General features: G+C 39.9%; 1 protein-coding gene across 1 annotated transcript; it reads right to left on the bottom strand.

Annotated features, from left to right (window-relative positions):
* Positions 1 to 2,525: 2,525 nt before the first annotated feature.
* Positions 2,526 to 14,093, bottom strand: SUMO1 (small ubiquitin like modifier 1). The gene is made up of 5 exons (XM_082483665.1): positions 13,981 to 14,093; positions 8,636 to 8,710; positions 7,260 to 7,337; positions 5,308 to 5,379; positions 2,526 to 4,362 (listed from the first exon to the last, which is right to left on the bottom strand). The coding sequence occupies exons 1-5, from the start codon at positions 13,990 to 13,992 to the stop codon at positions 4,294 to 4,296; spliced, it is 306 nt and encodes a 101-aa protein (XP_082339791.1). The 5' UTR covers positions 13,993 to 14,093; the 3' UTR covers positions 2,526 to 4,293.
* Positions 14,094 to 17,191: the final 3,098 nt, after the last annotated feature.

The raw sequence follows: 17,191 nt of genomic DNA, 5'->3' as shown, positions 1-17,191 counted from the left end.
ACTGAGTGTGTAGCTTTCAAGTCAAAACACCAGCTTTCCAACCCAAGGAGGAATTCTTTCCTGTGTCAGCAATCCACTTTATTAACGCTATTTGCAGGCAAAGAGCAGATCTGGAACAACATCTGCAGTTCCAATAAGCACTACTAATAGAAGCTACCGGACCAGAACACACTCAAGATATTCCTCATCCATGGGTATTTTCTTATTTTCAGCGGCTTGAAAAACTAGGCCTGAAAATGATACAAAAGAATAAATGTTTGGTGCCAAGAATGGGTCATTGCAATGAGCTCTTTCAGTTCTAGTCTAATTCAAGGTTCCAACCCGATTCAAAAAAGACGAACAACATTTGTTTTCTTGATAGATGCTACTCTCATTCCCAAATTATTTTCCCAGACTGCAACAGCAGTCTGTGTATACATCCTGTTGATAGCAAGTAAAAGCATTCATACTTTATCAGCCAGGAGAAATTAATCCAGACAGACCTCTTGAGGTGCCAGAACACATTTAGTTTATCCTTTGCTGCTTTATCTCAGATTCTTTGGTCCATTTTGTGTTAAGAGAAAAAACAGAACTGTCAGTTTATAAAAGGTACGAAGACCTCAGTGCTAACTTTTAGAGGAATCCTCCAAACCAATAAATTGCAATAAACATGCTACTATTTAAAAAAAAAAACAACAAAAAACTAGATTTCAGTATCAACAATAAGACAACAACAGAGAATCTTTAGCAAGATAAGAACTTTTCTTCCTTGTAAATCAGGTTTATCTTATTTTCCGCTTCTCTAATATTATCTAGTGTAAGAAAGTTTAACATTCGTAGACTCAATTTGTATTGAAGTTCCTGTAGAGTCTCCTGTGGAGAAGAGTAATCAGTTTTTGCAGTTTCTAAATTGAAGTTGTTAAATGAAATATGCATTAAGTACTGGTTCTAAAAGCAAAACAAAAACGGTTTACACTACCGTCCAACATGCACAATTCCTACAGTTCTCTGTATGGTGTCTCAGAAGCTGGTCTTATCATTTAAGAAAATTTACATGAGCAGCAATAATTCAAAAGTGCATACAGAAGATGTGCAGGTCAGCATAGATATTTTAGTATTATATTCTTAAAAATAATTTCCATTTAAAGTAGGAAAAGTTAAAAACTAGTATACAGTTGTTGTGCTTCTAAAACAATACATGATTAGTGGAAGTTTGTAGCAGACTTCAAGTTTTTAGCATTATCTGACATCCTAACTGAAGTCCAAATCCTGCCAACATTTACACATTTAAGTTAAAAAAAAAAAATCTCATTTTGTCAAATTGATGATCATGTAGGTATATTTATACTTAAGAGAATACACAAATCCTTTAAACACACAAGCTTTAAGAAAATCTGTTGATGCTGATAATTTTGTAAAGTGCTTATCAATACAGCTTTTATAATAATTCACTGTAGTGAATATTAAAGATATTAATTTCACTATTAGAAATAAAGCAAGTATTAGTTTCCACCTTCCACTGCATAACTGACTCAGTAAAGATGGTTTCATTCTCCCACCACTTTTTCTTTTAACACTTAACAAAAGCAGCCACCAACAGATGAACTCTGTTCTTCTAATATACAGGTAAGCACGTAAACAAAGACAGAAAAACTGCAGGAGGAAAAAAAAAGATTCTCTTCTCTTTCTCCGACATATGAAGGCCAATCTGATTTCCAGTCATATGCTTCAAAGCTATAAGTGGTTTAGAAACTCCACTCCAGACCATCTTTTCAGAAATTCTTTGAAATGTATTAGTTCTTCCAGAGAAATTAAGAAAAAAATCAAGTCTGTCTATTCCTTGACTTAAAAATTCAGGTTTTATTTCAGTGTACAACTTCCAAGAATGAACTTCCTTAAAATCTGTGTAGCATGTGTCTTCTCATTTTACATAAAGCTCTCAATACTAATCTTTGAGGCAGAGTACAGTTTTCCTGTTATTACTGTTTCATCAAGTTTTAACAGTACAGACATTGCTTTAGACCAGCAGCTCCATTGAGGCACTAGCTCTTTGAGGGTTCACAACAAGTCTGAGAAAGAGGTAAAATCAGAGTGGATATGGTACCTGTGACAAACTGAAGAGATGTATTTTAGGACAAGGTTATACAATTGAAAGAAATCTTTGCCTTGAGCCTCACACTGAAGCTGCGTTCTGCAGGAAACCCTCCTCCATGGTCTCAAGAGAACTAAACGCAGTGCTTCAACTAGAAAGCTGTACAAATGAGCATATAAAACAGATTTGGAAGAGGAGAGTGAATAGTAAGAAGCAAAGAAAGATGGTGCAGCAGCTAGAGTACTAGCACCAAACCCAGGGGATCTAGATTCTGTTCTCAGCTCGACTTTCAGCTTCCAGCATGACCCGAGTTAACTACTGTCCCCTGTGCCTCAGGTCCTAATTTGCCTCAGGTCCTAATTTGCAGAAGAGGGATAATGAGAATTTGTCTACTAACAAGAGCATTATACAAATTCAAATTAGAAGATGATCTGATAATAATCACAAGGCTGTTTTATTTCTGAAGCAGATATATTTAGTATACTAAAAAAGCAATTGGAGAGAAGCGCAAAGGAGCCATGTTGTTCTTCACCACAGTAGCAATCCCGCTTCCCTCTAAGAATTGAATTACATAGAATACTTAAAAAAAAAAAACTGTATTCTGACATTTTGTAAACAAAAATTTTAATCCTTAAAAAATTGCTTAGTGCAACTATGTGTACAAAAGTATTACTAAATCAGAAACAGGACAAACCACAAGCATGAAAGAAAATGCATTTCTAGCTTTACAGTAAGTGTGATAAAAACTAATCATTCAAAATCTGCAATTTCTTCCAAGTACGCCAGGACTAAAAATATGTCTTTAAATGAAGTTGGCATTCATAGTGAACTTGATTTACCAAACCAAATCAGAAACAAATCCTATTTATCTGCAGAAAGACTGAAACAGGGACAGTGCAGAAACCTTCTCTGCACACTACCCAGCCCATAACCTCACATCTGAGCTTTCATATCTAGTAACATGTTCTCAATCTGACAATTTAGAACCTGCACCTAGCTAGAATATGAAGTGGACCCTCATGATTGAACTATCGTGACAGTTCCATGTCATCCATCATCATGAGATTACTTAATGGTACCATGATCATATGCAATGCAGACATTAAAAACCATCTTCGTATTTCCTTCCAAGTTGTATTTTCAGTTTACCTTTTCCACATGAAGCTGTATGTAACTACGTGAATATTCTCTAACAAGAAAGGAAACAGCTAGTAGTCCCAAATAGTCACCTGCAAACCAAGCAGATCAAGTATTTTACTAGGGCAAGTAGAAAAAAGTAACTTTTTTTTAATCTGAGGTATATTTACAGAGCACATTTTTTTCTGGCTTCAACATATAGTTACTGGAAAAGCATGCCTTAATTATAACTTTATGGTTTTGCTCATTTCCAAACATTTGAAAAGAAAATGCAAGTTGTTTATAAAATTGTTTTTCTCGTTTATTTTAAATGAAGCTGGTACAGACAATGTCCATTCAAAACCCACGTCCCAGGCCAATAGGTACAAACAAGAGTGTCAAAGTAACACCAGTTGTCTGCTGTGAACATTCTTGCATGAATACCTGCATGTACTAATTGCTATATGAAGTTAAAATGCTTCTGGGCTCTTCTGGCAAGATTTAAGAATCATTAGGGTTTTCAATTTTATGTCTTCAGCAAAGCCATCTCTGAAGCAAGGTACAGATGACAACAGTTCTAGCTTTTCCATTTCCAACTTGGTAATCTTCTTTGTTGGGCCATCAGCACAACTTAAGCAAAATAGCTCTGAGTTATGGATACACAATTTCTCCACAGTTTAGTTCTCTGAAAAACTTCATCTCGCACTGAAAGTTATAGTCCAGGAGTGAAACAGTCACACATCAAAACTTCAGGGCAGATATGGAAGTCATTAAGAACACTTGCCCACCTGGCAGATCTTACAGCCTTCGTGCCTGAAATGCACGAACCTAGTGAACATACAAATGCATGTGTGTACGTGTATTTCTAAAGGGGAAGGCAGAAGGGAAGAGGGGAGCAAGGCTGCAGCTGGATCACAAAAGTTCAGCACAATGAAAACAGAAACAATAGTGTATAATGAGCACGAGAATTCAAAATACCAGACGCTTGAAAATAAATTCCCAGAGATGGGGTGCCAGTTTCAATTCAGTGTTGAACACCACATTACAAAAGAACTATTATTTAAAAATAAAAAAGGATTAAGGGGGAAGAAAACAAACAGAAGGATCTAAACTGTTGAGTGACCCCCCGTCTGTTCCTGATAAACTTCAATCACATCTTCCTCCTCCATCCCCAGCTGTGAGAACAGAGAAAAACAGAGAAAAACAGCATATAATTGTTATAAATCTGGTGTACTGAATTCAGAGCAGGTCCTAGACAAGTTTGTCTGTCCCATCATAATTCATCAAAGGGGTGAAAAAAATTTCAGTCACCATCTGACTAGCCAACACTCATGATTTTTAGTCCTTCAGTCTTGTACATCTCCATCAAAGCAAAAGTCTTACCAGTGAAGTCTAAATCTGCTTGTGGAGCAGTACACACCAGCTTGGAAATTGCTAGCTTTACCTTTCTCTAAACCCCTTCTTGGGCAACACATGCACAGGAACGTAACCAACGTGGTAGCAAATGCACCAGCTGTACAGCCACATGAATTATATATAGCACACTACTAACTCACAATACAGCTAAGACCTACAACTTGCAACTCAAAGCCTGTTTACAACTGTTCTCTCAAAGAGGGTAATTTGTTCAATTTCACAGGACACAAGTTTGCCTAATTTTTCAGAAGGTCACTATTATGACAGTGTTTCTTCCTGCTTTGTCATAACAATTGGTGGAAGTCATTGGACAGCAGAAGTAACCCGTCTTCTGTTTATTTACACTTTCATCTAATAAATGCAAACTAAATACATATTTATTCCAAAGTCACACTGAAGTTCTAGCTCAACAACTGAGAAGTTATCTTAGTTTTTTTTTCCCTCTCTGGTAAGCAGTGACTACATCCTCCCTTCTGAGACACCACCACACAGGAAGGTCCAAGCAGTCTCTTTCTGAACAGCATATTGGCCTTATTAAAGATTCTAGTTAGACAAATATAGTCAGACTATGTTTGACTAAATATAGTCCATAAAGAAACATCTTCATTCTGGTTAACAGTCTAGCAGAACAGAGAAACTAACTAATTTGGCATTTAGTTTCTCCAGTGAACTAAGTAACACCTTTTTTCTAGAAAGAAACTCACCTCCTTGGGGGTATGATTATCAGTAATTCTCTGACCCTCGAAGAGGAACCTGAGTGAATTCATTGGAACACCCTAAAAAAAAAAAGAAACAGATGTACAAGGAAAAAAGCTTACTGAAACTTGTACGGATTTACAAGAAAAACATTTTTAATAAAAACACACGTGAAATCAAAAAAGAAAGCATTAGTTCCTGTTACAGAGGGAGCTCAGCTATTCTGTTGCAACCATGTAGACTACAAAAGTGAGTCAAGGAGCATGATAGTGCCGAAATGCATGTTTGTTCCAAAGTCTCACTGGAGTTCTAGCTCAACAACTTGGAAGTTTCCTTAGCTTTTTTCTTGTCTCTTTTACTTATAAATAATGTCCTGACTACACCATTACACTACAACATTACACATGAAGGTTTTGTCTTTTACTTAACTATGTATCAGCCTTATTAAAGAGTGTAAGACAACAGGAGGAACATGATGTTTACTTCATGAACTCCTACCCTTGCTTTCCCAATCTTATAACACCATAGGAAGGAATAGCAACCTTTATGGTTATCAATTCCGCAAGAGCTCTACACTGGGGACAAGAAAGCAGAGCTGAGGGGGAGAAAAAGGATCAGCATTTAAACAGGGAGAAAGGAGCATCCCAATGGAAAACAAGTTGCAGTACGCCTACTGTGTTACAGCAGAATATCATATTCACCTCAACAGATGAGGCAAACACCTCATCTTTGTCTTCTCTTTCAAGTTTGACCAAAACAAATGCAAGCGAAGTATGACCTGTTTTGTACATCAATTAGATCTCAGAAATATTTCTTGCAAATAACTAGGCAGAAAAATTCATAGGAAATAACAGCTTTGCACACTGTTCCAACAATCCCTCTGGCCAACTTTGAAGAAATGTTCATAGTCCCTTTACCAGGGAAAGGCTACTTGACACCAAAAACCATACTGACTGCTGATGAAGGAAATCTTAGACTCTCCAGAATTCAGCCCAGGAGATAGATATAGCTGTGTTCATTCAAACAATTATTTCTTCCTTAAAAAACAACAACCCACACATACATTTTCATCAGTCAAGACTGCTGCATTAATTATTTCCAAGATCTTATTTTAAAATTTCAAGTTTTTCAAATGAATCACAATTTTAATCATTTGGATTTGGCTACAAACATATCTGGTGTTTGATATTTTCTTTCCTCCTACTCCAAAAGGAAAGCAAAAAAGAACACATTCTACAAAAGAACACTTCAACTGACAAGTTCAACTTGTCTCAAGGTATTAAGAAAAAACCCAAAGTATTATTTCTTATTATTATATTTCCTGAAGTGAACTCCAACATAGTTACTCAAGAAAAGACCACACAAAGCATCTATCCCCAAAGCTGGGGGTAAACTAGGCCAGGGCTTCTGGAAATAGCAGCAGTGAATCCACAATATCTGCCACAGAATCTGGAAGTGAAGATATATTTTTGTTCTGTAACAGTAGTTATTATTTACCTACATCCACAATTAGCGTTGCAGAGTTCTTTAACTGAGGGCATAACAGCTAGGGTTAATTGATTACCATATTAATGGCTGTAACTGCCTAAGGCTGCTCTCATCCTAAGCTGCAGCTTTAAGGGAATTCCACTTGGAGACAGGAGATTTTACAGTAACTATAAACGCATCCCTGCACATTTTAAAAGGTAACGTCTACGTCTTCTACGCAGCCACTATATTTTCAAACAGTCATTTTAAATTACTACAAAATTCACAACCGCCTTAAATAGAAATACCTTTACTTGTCAAGAGAAATGAGGAGATCCGTCATATTTGTACTGTCAGATAACTGTCCTGTTGGTAACTAGGCAGAAGCTTGGCTGTCTCAACAAATGTCTTTATTCGAAAGAACAGTGAGAAAAGTAAAGTGTTTGGCTTTTTTATTTTCTTCTTTAAGATAGAGTGCAATTGTTTCACAAACCTGTCTTTGACAGTATGATTCTTTGAGTTTCTTGAGGTGTGTTGTCATTTTCACCTTGAAGTGAATTTCACTGCTGTCCTAAGAACAGGAAAGAAAAAAGTTACTCTCTTTGTAGTAACTGCTTACTTTATCTGCATTAATTTTAAGCCTTTCATTAAGAAAAACTCACATAAAACTAATACGAATGCAGTTTAACTATCACCATGCATGCCTTGGTGCATCATAACATGAACCTCCAGGATGATTTATCAGTCACTAAATTCATCATGCACTTCCACAGGAAGTGCTATTTTAAAACAGATGGCATAGTATAGCCTTAGGCTCACTATGGAAGTTTTGGATTTAAAAGTACTAAAACCCATATACATGGTTCAGTCTCTGCTTCCATCTTTACCCAGCTGATGTACTTATGAAATACAAACATACATATGCAGAGGACTTCTGGTCTAAGATTCCAAAAGAGACAAGTTAAAGCTTGCACTTCAAAATATATGTAAAACCTCGTTCAATTAGAGCAATTATCTAAAAGTTAGGATACAGGCAGACTTGGCAATACAACACTAATCTAAGGAGAAAACTTAAGTCTCATTATTCTATAGTCCTTCTTACCAGCCATAAGTTATGCGCAACTACAACTGTCAAAATGGGTACAGATAAAACAGACTGCAAGAGGTTCTGTACAAAAAGCATGTGGGTCATATTTAGCTTTTGAATGTGTTCTTATCATTGGTGATTAAACCAGCAAGAGGTAAGCCAGTTTGTGTTAGTCCTAATTTAAGTCATCCATCTCCAGTCAACATCACAGCAATCACGCTAATACTCCAACAAACAATACTGAGTTAAGTCATATGAGCTAGGGATTCTTTGCACAGAAGGACTTCTGTTCAAGAAGGATCTCGACGTTCACATTCCAACACAACTTGAATTCAGACTTATAATCCACCATTCACGTGCCAGCCAACAGAATGCTCTTCCTATCCCTGTCCAAGAAAGTTGACCTCATACTTAGTGTAGTACATGAACTCTGAAGACCTGAATTTGTTTTTGCCATATATTTCCTTCACGTACTTGGATAAATTAATCCCTCAATGCATCAGGTCCCATAGTTGAAAGACAGGGATCACACTGACCAATTCCCAAGTCACAAGGATAAATTATTCAAGCTTTTAAAAAAAAAAAAAAACACAAACAAACCAAACCAAAAATGAAACACCAGAAAGTATACTGACACACATTACTGGCAATTGGTACGTAGTTTATGGCAGGAGAGGATCCACATTAAAGAACTGAAAGTATCAACTTTCATTTGTTCATTTCTACAATACAAAAACCCACACCTCCACCAAATGTCAACAAGTAATTATGTAAAAACTCACCTGCCCAATGACTTTGAGTTTAATGTATTCCCCTTCTTTCTTATCTCCTAAGTCCTCAGCTGAAGGTTTTGCTTCCTGCAAGAAAAACATGAAAAAAGTCTGATCAGTTCAACACTTCGTTTTTTTTCACTGGACAGTATGACAGCTGTCATCCTCCTTATTACATGAAATCAGACTATTCAAGGCACCTTATTTCTTCCTTTCTGTGTGTGAAAATAATGGCAACACATTATATGTCTGCTTGTGAAAAGTTTAATTAATAACAGAAGAGAAACACTGTGAAGAACATAAGAGATGAGAGAAAGATCATTTGGAAATAGACAAAAGATGCAAAAATGAGAAGTATGATTTTATACCACTAACTCCTAGTAAAGAAACAGACTGCAATAAAGAAATAAAGGAAGTGCACTAAGAGGCTCAGATATTTGACAGAAAAAAGAACATCATGAGGCAGTAAACAGAAAGCACTTGTGACACCCTATCAGTGTAAGGACAGTGAACCATGCAAACATTTTTCAGCCTATTGCATCAAGAGTAGTCACTACTTTAAAAAGGATGGTCAGCCTGGTCAGCCACCTTCTTTTCTATGACAACAAAACAACATCAAGTAACAGCTTCCTTCTAGCATGTTTGTTTTGAGACCACAATTCTTAAAAGTTCTTAAAAATTTCAGTTCTAAGAACTATAGTGTTTTGATATCTTTCCAGGATAAAAATTAATTGAATAGACAAGTTTGATTCAACAACTTGAGCAATAAAGCTCATCAAAAGGGTTTAAGTGTTACGTTCTGTAAGACATGAATTAAGGACATCAAAGTTTTCATGTTAGCTGCTGATAGATAAGACAAGTGAGAGATCAGGTACTATTAACCCCATCCCTTGCCTGTCACTACATATTCTGTATCAGGCCTTTAGTTATGTTCCACTGCAGCACAAAGGGATTTTACAAAGACATTGCCTCAGGTTCCAACAGTGCTCAGTGAAGAAAACTTCTCAAGTAGTGAGAAACAATAATACCCTTCTGATCATGTTTCAAATCTTCCTGTTATGTTTTATTGCTTAACACAGTAGACAAAATAAGCAAAATACCTACAGGTGCCTACCACATACATTTTCCCAGCCCTAAAGGGACTTTTTGCTGAGTATACAGAAATATCCTTTGTACAGTTGGACTTGAACTTTAGGATCAAGCGCCAAAAACACATGCTAACCTTCCATATTAAGTCCATGCAGACAGGTCCCTGTCTCCAGATTAAAATGGCAGACAAGCCTTTTCAAGCATTTTTTTTTTCTTTAAAAAGTTAAACATGCACAATTTTTTTGAATGTTAGAAGTTCAGGGAAGGGCAGGGGGGAAAGTCTGCAAACACCTTCCCTATCTGTACCAGTCTCAGTCTGGAGGAAAGAAAGCGAGAGGAAGTGGTCTTTGTATCAGTTTGACTCACTGCCTCAAGCCAGATCCATTCAGTTTCTGAGATTACAAAAAAAGTATGAGCCAGAAACTCCACCTGGTTTGAGTACCTTTTTTTTTTTTTTTTTTAAATACCCACCTGGGCACAACCTGGACTGCTGGGACTGATTCATCACCCTTCAAGCTCAATCCCAAAAATTTACCCCAAGCTTTCAAGAAACTAGACACTCATGTCACCAAGCAAGTCACTTTTGAAGTGCGAAAGGAATTTTTACTGGTAACACAGTCACAGCAACTGTGCTCCCTACCAAAGTTTTCCTTTTCTAACATAGCTGAACTCTAACCTCATGGGACTATTTGCAGGAATAAAAATACACCAGTTTCCACTCCTGACTGAAGGGAAAGAAAAACAAGAACGTGCAACTTGTCCTGATAAAAATGCAGTTTGTGCAAGTTATTGTCTGTATGCAGGATTACTAACCTCTAGGAATCGGAAAGAGATTCATATCTGTACAAATCTGGAGTCTGTAACTTCAAAACTATCTCCTGTTTTGCTATCATTGAAAGCATTTGTAAGAACATCCTGTCCCTTTACATGACATTACAGGTCACTTATTGTCTTCATTTAGTTTTCGTAAGAACCAAATTGCTCGGCAGCATAGTATCCCAACACTACAGGCATTTGTAGTAGTTTATACAGTTCTGTGCATTATGACAGATCTACCTACTTAGCTTTCCAAAACAAATCATCATGTACAAGGTGTGACATATCATCATTGCTACTATGACAGTGCCTCTGGCCAATATGAGTGGAAAGCAATGATTCATAAGATGTTTGATTCCTACCCCCAGGGAAAGAGGGCTCTAGTAATAAAAATGAGTAGGGGAAGCAGCAAACAGTAGAAAACACAGAGGGAACTGGAATCTTGAAACATCGTACAAGATGCTTGTTTAAAGCCCCAGCAACCTCTCACCCCCCCAAATAAGAGCAAACAGAGCTGCAATTTCAGGAAAAGACAAATAAGTTCAAGTCAATGTTGAAAACGCCAATAACTGAAGCTTTAAAAAAGAGCAAAATATTTTAAATCAGAACACAACAAGACCCAGCAAGTCTGAAACAGCTCCCTGCAATTTGTCAGTGAACTATAGTGCCATTCAATGCCAAATGGTAAAGCTACACAAAACCACTTAAGAACAAAGAAAGCAAGGAGATTGCAAAGTTACTAAACTACAAGCATTCACTAACAAAATCCCACATCAGCAATCTGCAAGCAAGCCTCCAGACTTTTACTTGCACTATGGCAAGAACTGGTGTTCAGGGCATCTCATGAAACACTACCTAAAAAAAGACTACCACACAAACAGAACAGGAATACCACAGCACTCCAAGTTCTAACTTTTCATTAGATGCCTAAAGTTTTAAAGGCTTCATTCCACAGTTTTCCTAAATAGCACAAAATGAGGCTCCTGGTACTGTCTCACATTTATATATCAACACTAAATTCATGCCCTTAAAAAGCACCCAAATTTTCTTGGATGTAACACACTGGTATTGCTATTGCAGCTAATGAAACCACAAAACAAACATTGTAATGAAGTATATTGCAAGTTTCCTCCTCCAATTTTCTGTAGTGCTCAAACTTCAATGACCGAGCCTAAAGCCCCCCTATATTATCTCAAGTGTGCTGAATATTAAAAATAATTAACCAAAACAAAATTACTAGAGGAATTGGACTACAACACACTTCCTAACACAGTAAATAAACTCTTACATTTTTTACAGGAGTGGAAAAATGCATATAGCATTCTTTAGTAGTAGTACATGAACAAATAAAATGCCAGCATCCAGATGCAATTAAAGCAAAACCAGCCTGAGACCCTTGAAGGGAGAGGAAAAACAATTCTTTTTGTTTCTGCTTAGATCCCACCAAGCAGCCACAGGGTTTTTTTGAAGTCTGCCCCTCTTGAAAGTATTTTCATTCATCATAAAAGTTAATATCCTATTGGAAATAAAGTAATGATTTAAATCAAGTATGCTTCTTTATTTACACTGAAAAGGCAAGTCAAAATTATCATAACTAGGGACAAATTATGTCCTCTTAACTTCATTCCAGGGCCAAAAAGAAAGACACTGTAAGCAATTCAGAGTTTTGGGTAGTCCAATTATTCCTGTAGGATTGACAAAACAGAGGAATGAGATTTACAGTGCTGCATTACCATACGTTATACTGTTACTTAAGTATCTGTTTAGCTCTTGTTGCACAGTCCCTCCAGAGTGAATAACAATATATAACAATGTTTAGCTTACCTATTAAAAAAATAATATCAGGGTCCTCATTCAAAGACCTTTAAGATAGCTATCCAAGAAAGGTTATCACCATACAATGAATTTTACATACTTCAAGCGATCCCAAAGAACAAACATATATGTGTTTTAGCAGAACTTGCCTGGAGAAGGAATTACCTAATGAAGGCTGCTATGTGTTAAAACATGCCTTCGTTCACAAATGCAGAGAGCTACAGAGCAGGTCACGTGAAGATCAGTCTACAAAACCTAGTTCAGAATTTGTTTTTTTTTTTTTTTTTATGCAATCACTTTCACGTATTTTACTACATGGGAAACATGTCCCAATGAGTGCCAGCGATAGCTGTGCTCCTAGCTGCCCTCTCACAGGCGGAGATCGGCAGCAGCACCATGCGCACCAGCAGAGTTGCATTGTGTTTGAAAGTCGGGGGCGGGGAGGAAGACCACCAGCGCATACAGCAACGGTTTCTATTCACGGGTCATAATGTATCAAAGCTAGTCCTCAAAGGAGACACAGTATCTACTAAGCTTAGCCTTGTCTCTGGATACTTTTAATTTCCTGGCTGGCACTAGTGCTATTCTTGACTCCACAGCGCTGCAAGAAACATTTGTAGATACTGACATTGATTTTTCCAAAGTCGAATCGTCATGACAAAGTTAGAAAACACTGCCATATGAAGGCAATATAAAAAATAAAGCAAAACAGAACACAAATTAAAACCGGAATGCTGTTTTAACTTTCCACCAGCAGGTCACATAGCCTAAAGCAATACTTGTAAGCAAAGGACGGTGTACATGCCGCCGAGCAAGTCAGGAACTTGCGGTACAAGTAACTATTTAAGTCCCCGGTTGAGAAGTCAGAATTGACAGGAACATAACGAAGCACAACGAGCGAAGACAGGACAGAGCCTCGATGAAGGACGGGGTGTTTAATACAGGCAAGTAACGGTCAACTAAGAAAGTCTGGTGTTGTCGTCGTCCGCCCGTCCGCCCCCCCCCCCCCTTTTTTGCATTCCTAGGGCAAACAGAGGACCTGGCAGGTCTAACCTAACCCGCACAAAGCCTGCTCCGAGGGAAGAGCATCCTACCGCACGCCTGGGAAATGGAAAATGAAAGGAAACAACTGTTGTGCAACACGGCTCACCCTCGCTGCACTCCCGGGTTTCCAGGGCCGGGGCTGCCCCAGCGGCGATCCCGGCCCGGGGCCCCGCGGAGCCGCCCCCGCTCCGGCCGGACACCAGCCCCGGCCCCCGAGTACGCCCCGCCTGGAGCCCGCCCCCGTGTTCCTCGCGAAATACCCTGAGCGAAGGGGAAAGGAGGATTAAAATACCGGGGGGTGGACAGAGTTTGGCTGAGGTCGGAGAATGGCATCCCCACACACACTCCCCGAGGGGAGCATCCTCCCCCAGCGCCTCCCGTGAGGCCGCAGCTCCGCTCGCCCCGGGCCGCTTCTCACAGAGGGGCCGGGGCTGCCCCGCGACAGCGAGGGCGGGGGGAAGGGGGGGGGACGGATCGTAGGCAGCTCCTCCCGCGCCCCCGGGGCCTGCCGCCACCGCCCGTCGTCCCCCCGCGCGCCCGGCGGCAGCTCCCCCCGGGGGCCGGCGGTCGGTCGGGGCCGGCGGCGCCCGTACCTGGTCAGACATGGCTCGGCCCCGTTGCGTGAGGCAGGCTCGGCTGGGCCGCTGCAGGCGCTCCGCTCCTTTCTCTGCCCGCAGCGCAAACACAGGCCGCGGCGCGGGCGGGATTTCCGGTGCGCCTGAGCTCACTTCCCGCCCGGTGCGGCCCTCCCGGCGGCTCCTCCCAGACCGCACCGGGGCTCCGCGGGAGCCACAGCCTTCGCCCTCCCCCCCCCCCCCCGCCCCCCCCCTCCCCGCGAACCCCCCGCGCCGTAAACCCGGAGGTGCCGCTTCCCCGGGCTCGCCCGCACCGGCCCGGGCCCGGGCAGAGGCGGGGAAAGGCAGCCAGGCCGCGGCAGGGACGGCCGCTCCTTCCAGGCCCCACGTTTTGGAGGCGGCCTCCAAAGGCCCGGCTGCAGAAAGGCACCTAATGGCCTGCCCCAAAAAGAAAACAAAACAGGTATTTTGATAAACTCCGCTAGTTACAGGCAGTCTAACGACTGACTGAAAGTATGGGTCTGCACTGGTGTTTTGTCCTGACCCAGAGAAGGTAGGCCAAGTCACATAACCCTTCCAACAAAAGCAGCAAAAGTCACTCTTGTTACACCTGCCTGTAATGACTTGCTAAGGTTTTTACTAAAAGATATATTTAACAACAAAACTCATTTCTCTATGCACAGTTGGCATTTTTTGTAATCATAGCAAACATGCAAGTAATAGACATGGACCTGCTGGAGCTGGTCCAGAGGAAGGCCACAAAGATGATCAGAGGGCTGGAGTACCTCTCCTGTGAGGGCAGGCTGAGAGAGTTGGGCTTGTTCAGCCTGGAGAAGAGAAGGCTCAGGCAAGACCTTATAGCAGCCTTCCAGTACCTAAAGGGTGTCTACAGGAAAGGTGGGGCAGACTTTTTACAAGGGCATGTAGTAATAGGACAAGGGGGAATAGCTTTAAACTGGAAGAGGGTAGGTTTAGATTAGATATTAGGAAGAAATTTTTTACTCTGAGGGTGGTGAGACACTGGAACAGATTGCCCAGAAAAATTGTGGAAGCTCCGTCCCTGGAGGTGTTTAAGGCCAGGCTGGATGGGGCTTTGAGCAACCTGGTCTAGTGGGAGGCATCCCTGCCCATGACAAGGGGGTTGGAACTAGGTGATCTTTAGGGTCCCTTCCAATCTACACCATTTTATGATTTTAAAAGGAACCACATTTATTAAGCAAATTTGCACTGAGGCAGTTGCATTTGCACAAGCTTCTAGCGATACGCAGTGCTAGCACAGATGTCCTGCACATTGGCACAGCACAGGTATTTAGAGGTTTGCACAAGGAGCAACACCTACACCCCAAAACAATTACATTTAGACTGCAAGCTGTTTGGGCCACAGCATATAATACTAACATCCCTCTACAACAACTAAGGCAACTCCTGCACAGCATCACTGCTGGTGTGAGCGCACACTTGGCTCTAAGTGGCCAGTAAGTAGAAAAAATACATGCGAGAACAATAAAATAACAACATTACTGTAAAATAAATGGATCAACAGAAGTCAGCCCCATTGAAACAGGAGATGCTTATCTGAATACTACTAGATTGTTTTTTAACTTTACCAGCTACCTTTGGGGAAGGATAAGAAATCTCTCCAGGCAGGGCACATCCATCAACACAGTCTCCAACAATCTGCATACCATGTTCCTTCGTAATAACACCAAAGCAGCTGCACTGTGCCTGCACTGCTGCATTTCACTAACTGAACAGCATGTTAGAAACATACCCACATTAAGGGATGCACTTTCACTACTTGGTGAAACTACACAGTATCTAAACTCATGGCAATTAGTTTTAACAACTGTTAATTCAGAATTAACAAGGTAGAAAAAAAAAATAAAGAGAACCAAAACACATACTATACAGAGCTATAGAATTAAGATGATCTTTCTTAGGCAAGGCCTAGTAGGCAGGAAAGCCAAATACGTTCATACTATGCCAAGCTCACAGTAAGAGCTTATTATGAGCTTAATAACACAACACAAAGCACCAAAAGGAGCCATTCAAGGGCTTCACAGCAGCACATGATACTAACAGAATAGAAAATGACAAATACTTACTTACTCTGTCCTAAACATCACTGCTATTCACAAATTAAAGCAGCTTTAAGAGCAGGAAGAACAGCCTTATAGTGATAAGGCTAAGTTCTCAGATTCTGGCATGAAAGTAAGTGTTCATTTTACCAATTTTTCTCTGCAATTTTATAATAAAAGCTGTCACTCACACAAGTCAGAATGTAGTTACATATCCTATATGTAGCAATAAAGGAATAACATTGAAACATGTGCATCTGCATCCACACTAAGTAACAGTAACACCACCTCTCTTCACTCCCTTCTTACTCAATTGGTTGTGGACACATTACCTCTTCAAGATAGAAGCTACATTTTACAGCATCCGCAAAGCCAGTCTCTGTTCAGCCCATGAGAATTATGGAGGTACAGCAGCAAAATTCAGCTTTTCTTCTTTGACAGCCCAAACTCAACACACAGTATATTTAAAATTAAAACACAACAAAATCAATGCTGTTTTAAAAAGACTAAATATATCTACACAAGCTTCTTCCCACAAAGCCCAAAGTCATCCTTGCTGCTGCAGCCACCATCAAGGCTACTTACCCTAATAACCTCACTTACTTCTCAGGTGTTTTATAACTTCTCTAATCTCCCCTATCTGCAACTAATCTCAATCATCTGAAGCCAATAAAGTTCACCTCTGTTCCTTCAAATTGCTGTGAGCTGTGTATATGGTTTAGGAGCCAAGGGCTGTTAGTGGTTCTCTCAAAACTATTAGCCCATGTAGTCTGTGCAAAGCCTCTTCAGTCTGTCAAAACCAAACTTTTTGTAAAACTGGACTTTAACCTGAAAACAATCTGTAATCTCATGATGCCAACTTATTTGCTTGAGAGTGATTAGTGCTGGTGAATGGGATGAATACAGTGTTCTAAGTCAGACAACTAAGTAACATTTACTCTTAAATTTGCTCTTCGCTCCCCCTGATCCAGCAGCACTTTTAAACTAGGGGGAATCAGGAAATTCTCTTTCTAGGTGAACATAATTTCTTTGGCAATATGACCAGTTGTGGGACTTAAAAAAAAAAAAAGTTACATTATCTAAAGCACCAAAGTCTTTCCTTTAAAAAGAAAAAAAATTGTAAGAATGATGTGAAACCCTAGATTTCTCTA

This window comes from Vanellus vanellus, assembly GCF_965231255.1.
Source record: "Vanellus vanellus genome assembly, chromosome: 5".
Taxonomy (NCBI): Eukaryota; Metazoa; Chordata; class Aves; order Charadriiformes; family Charadriidae; genus Vanellus; species Vanellus vanellus.
This window is presented reverse-complemented; position numbering and strand designations above follow the sequence as displayed.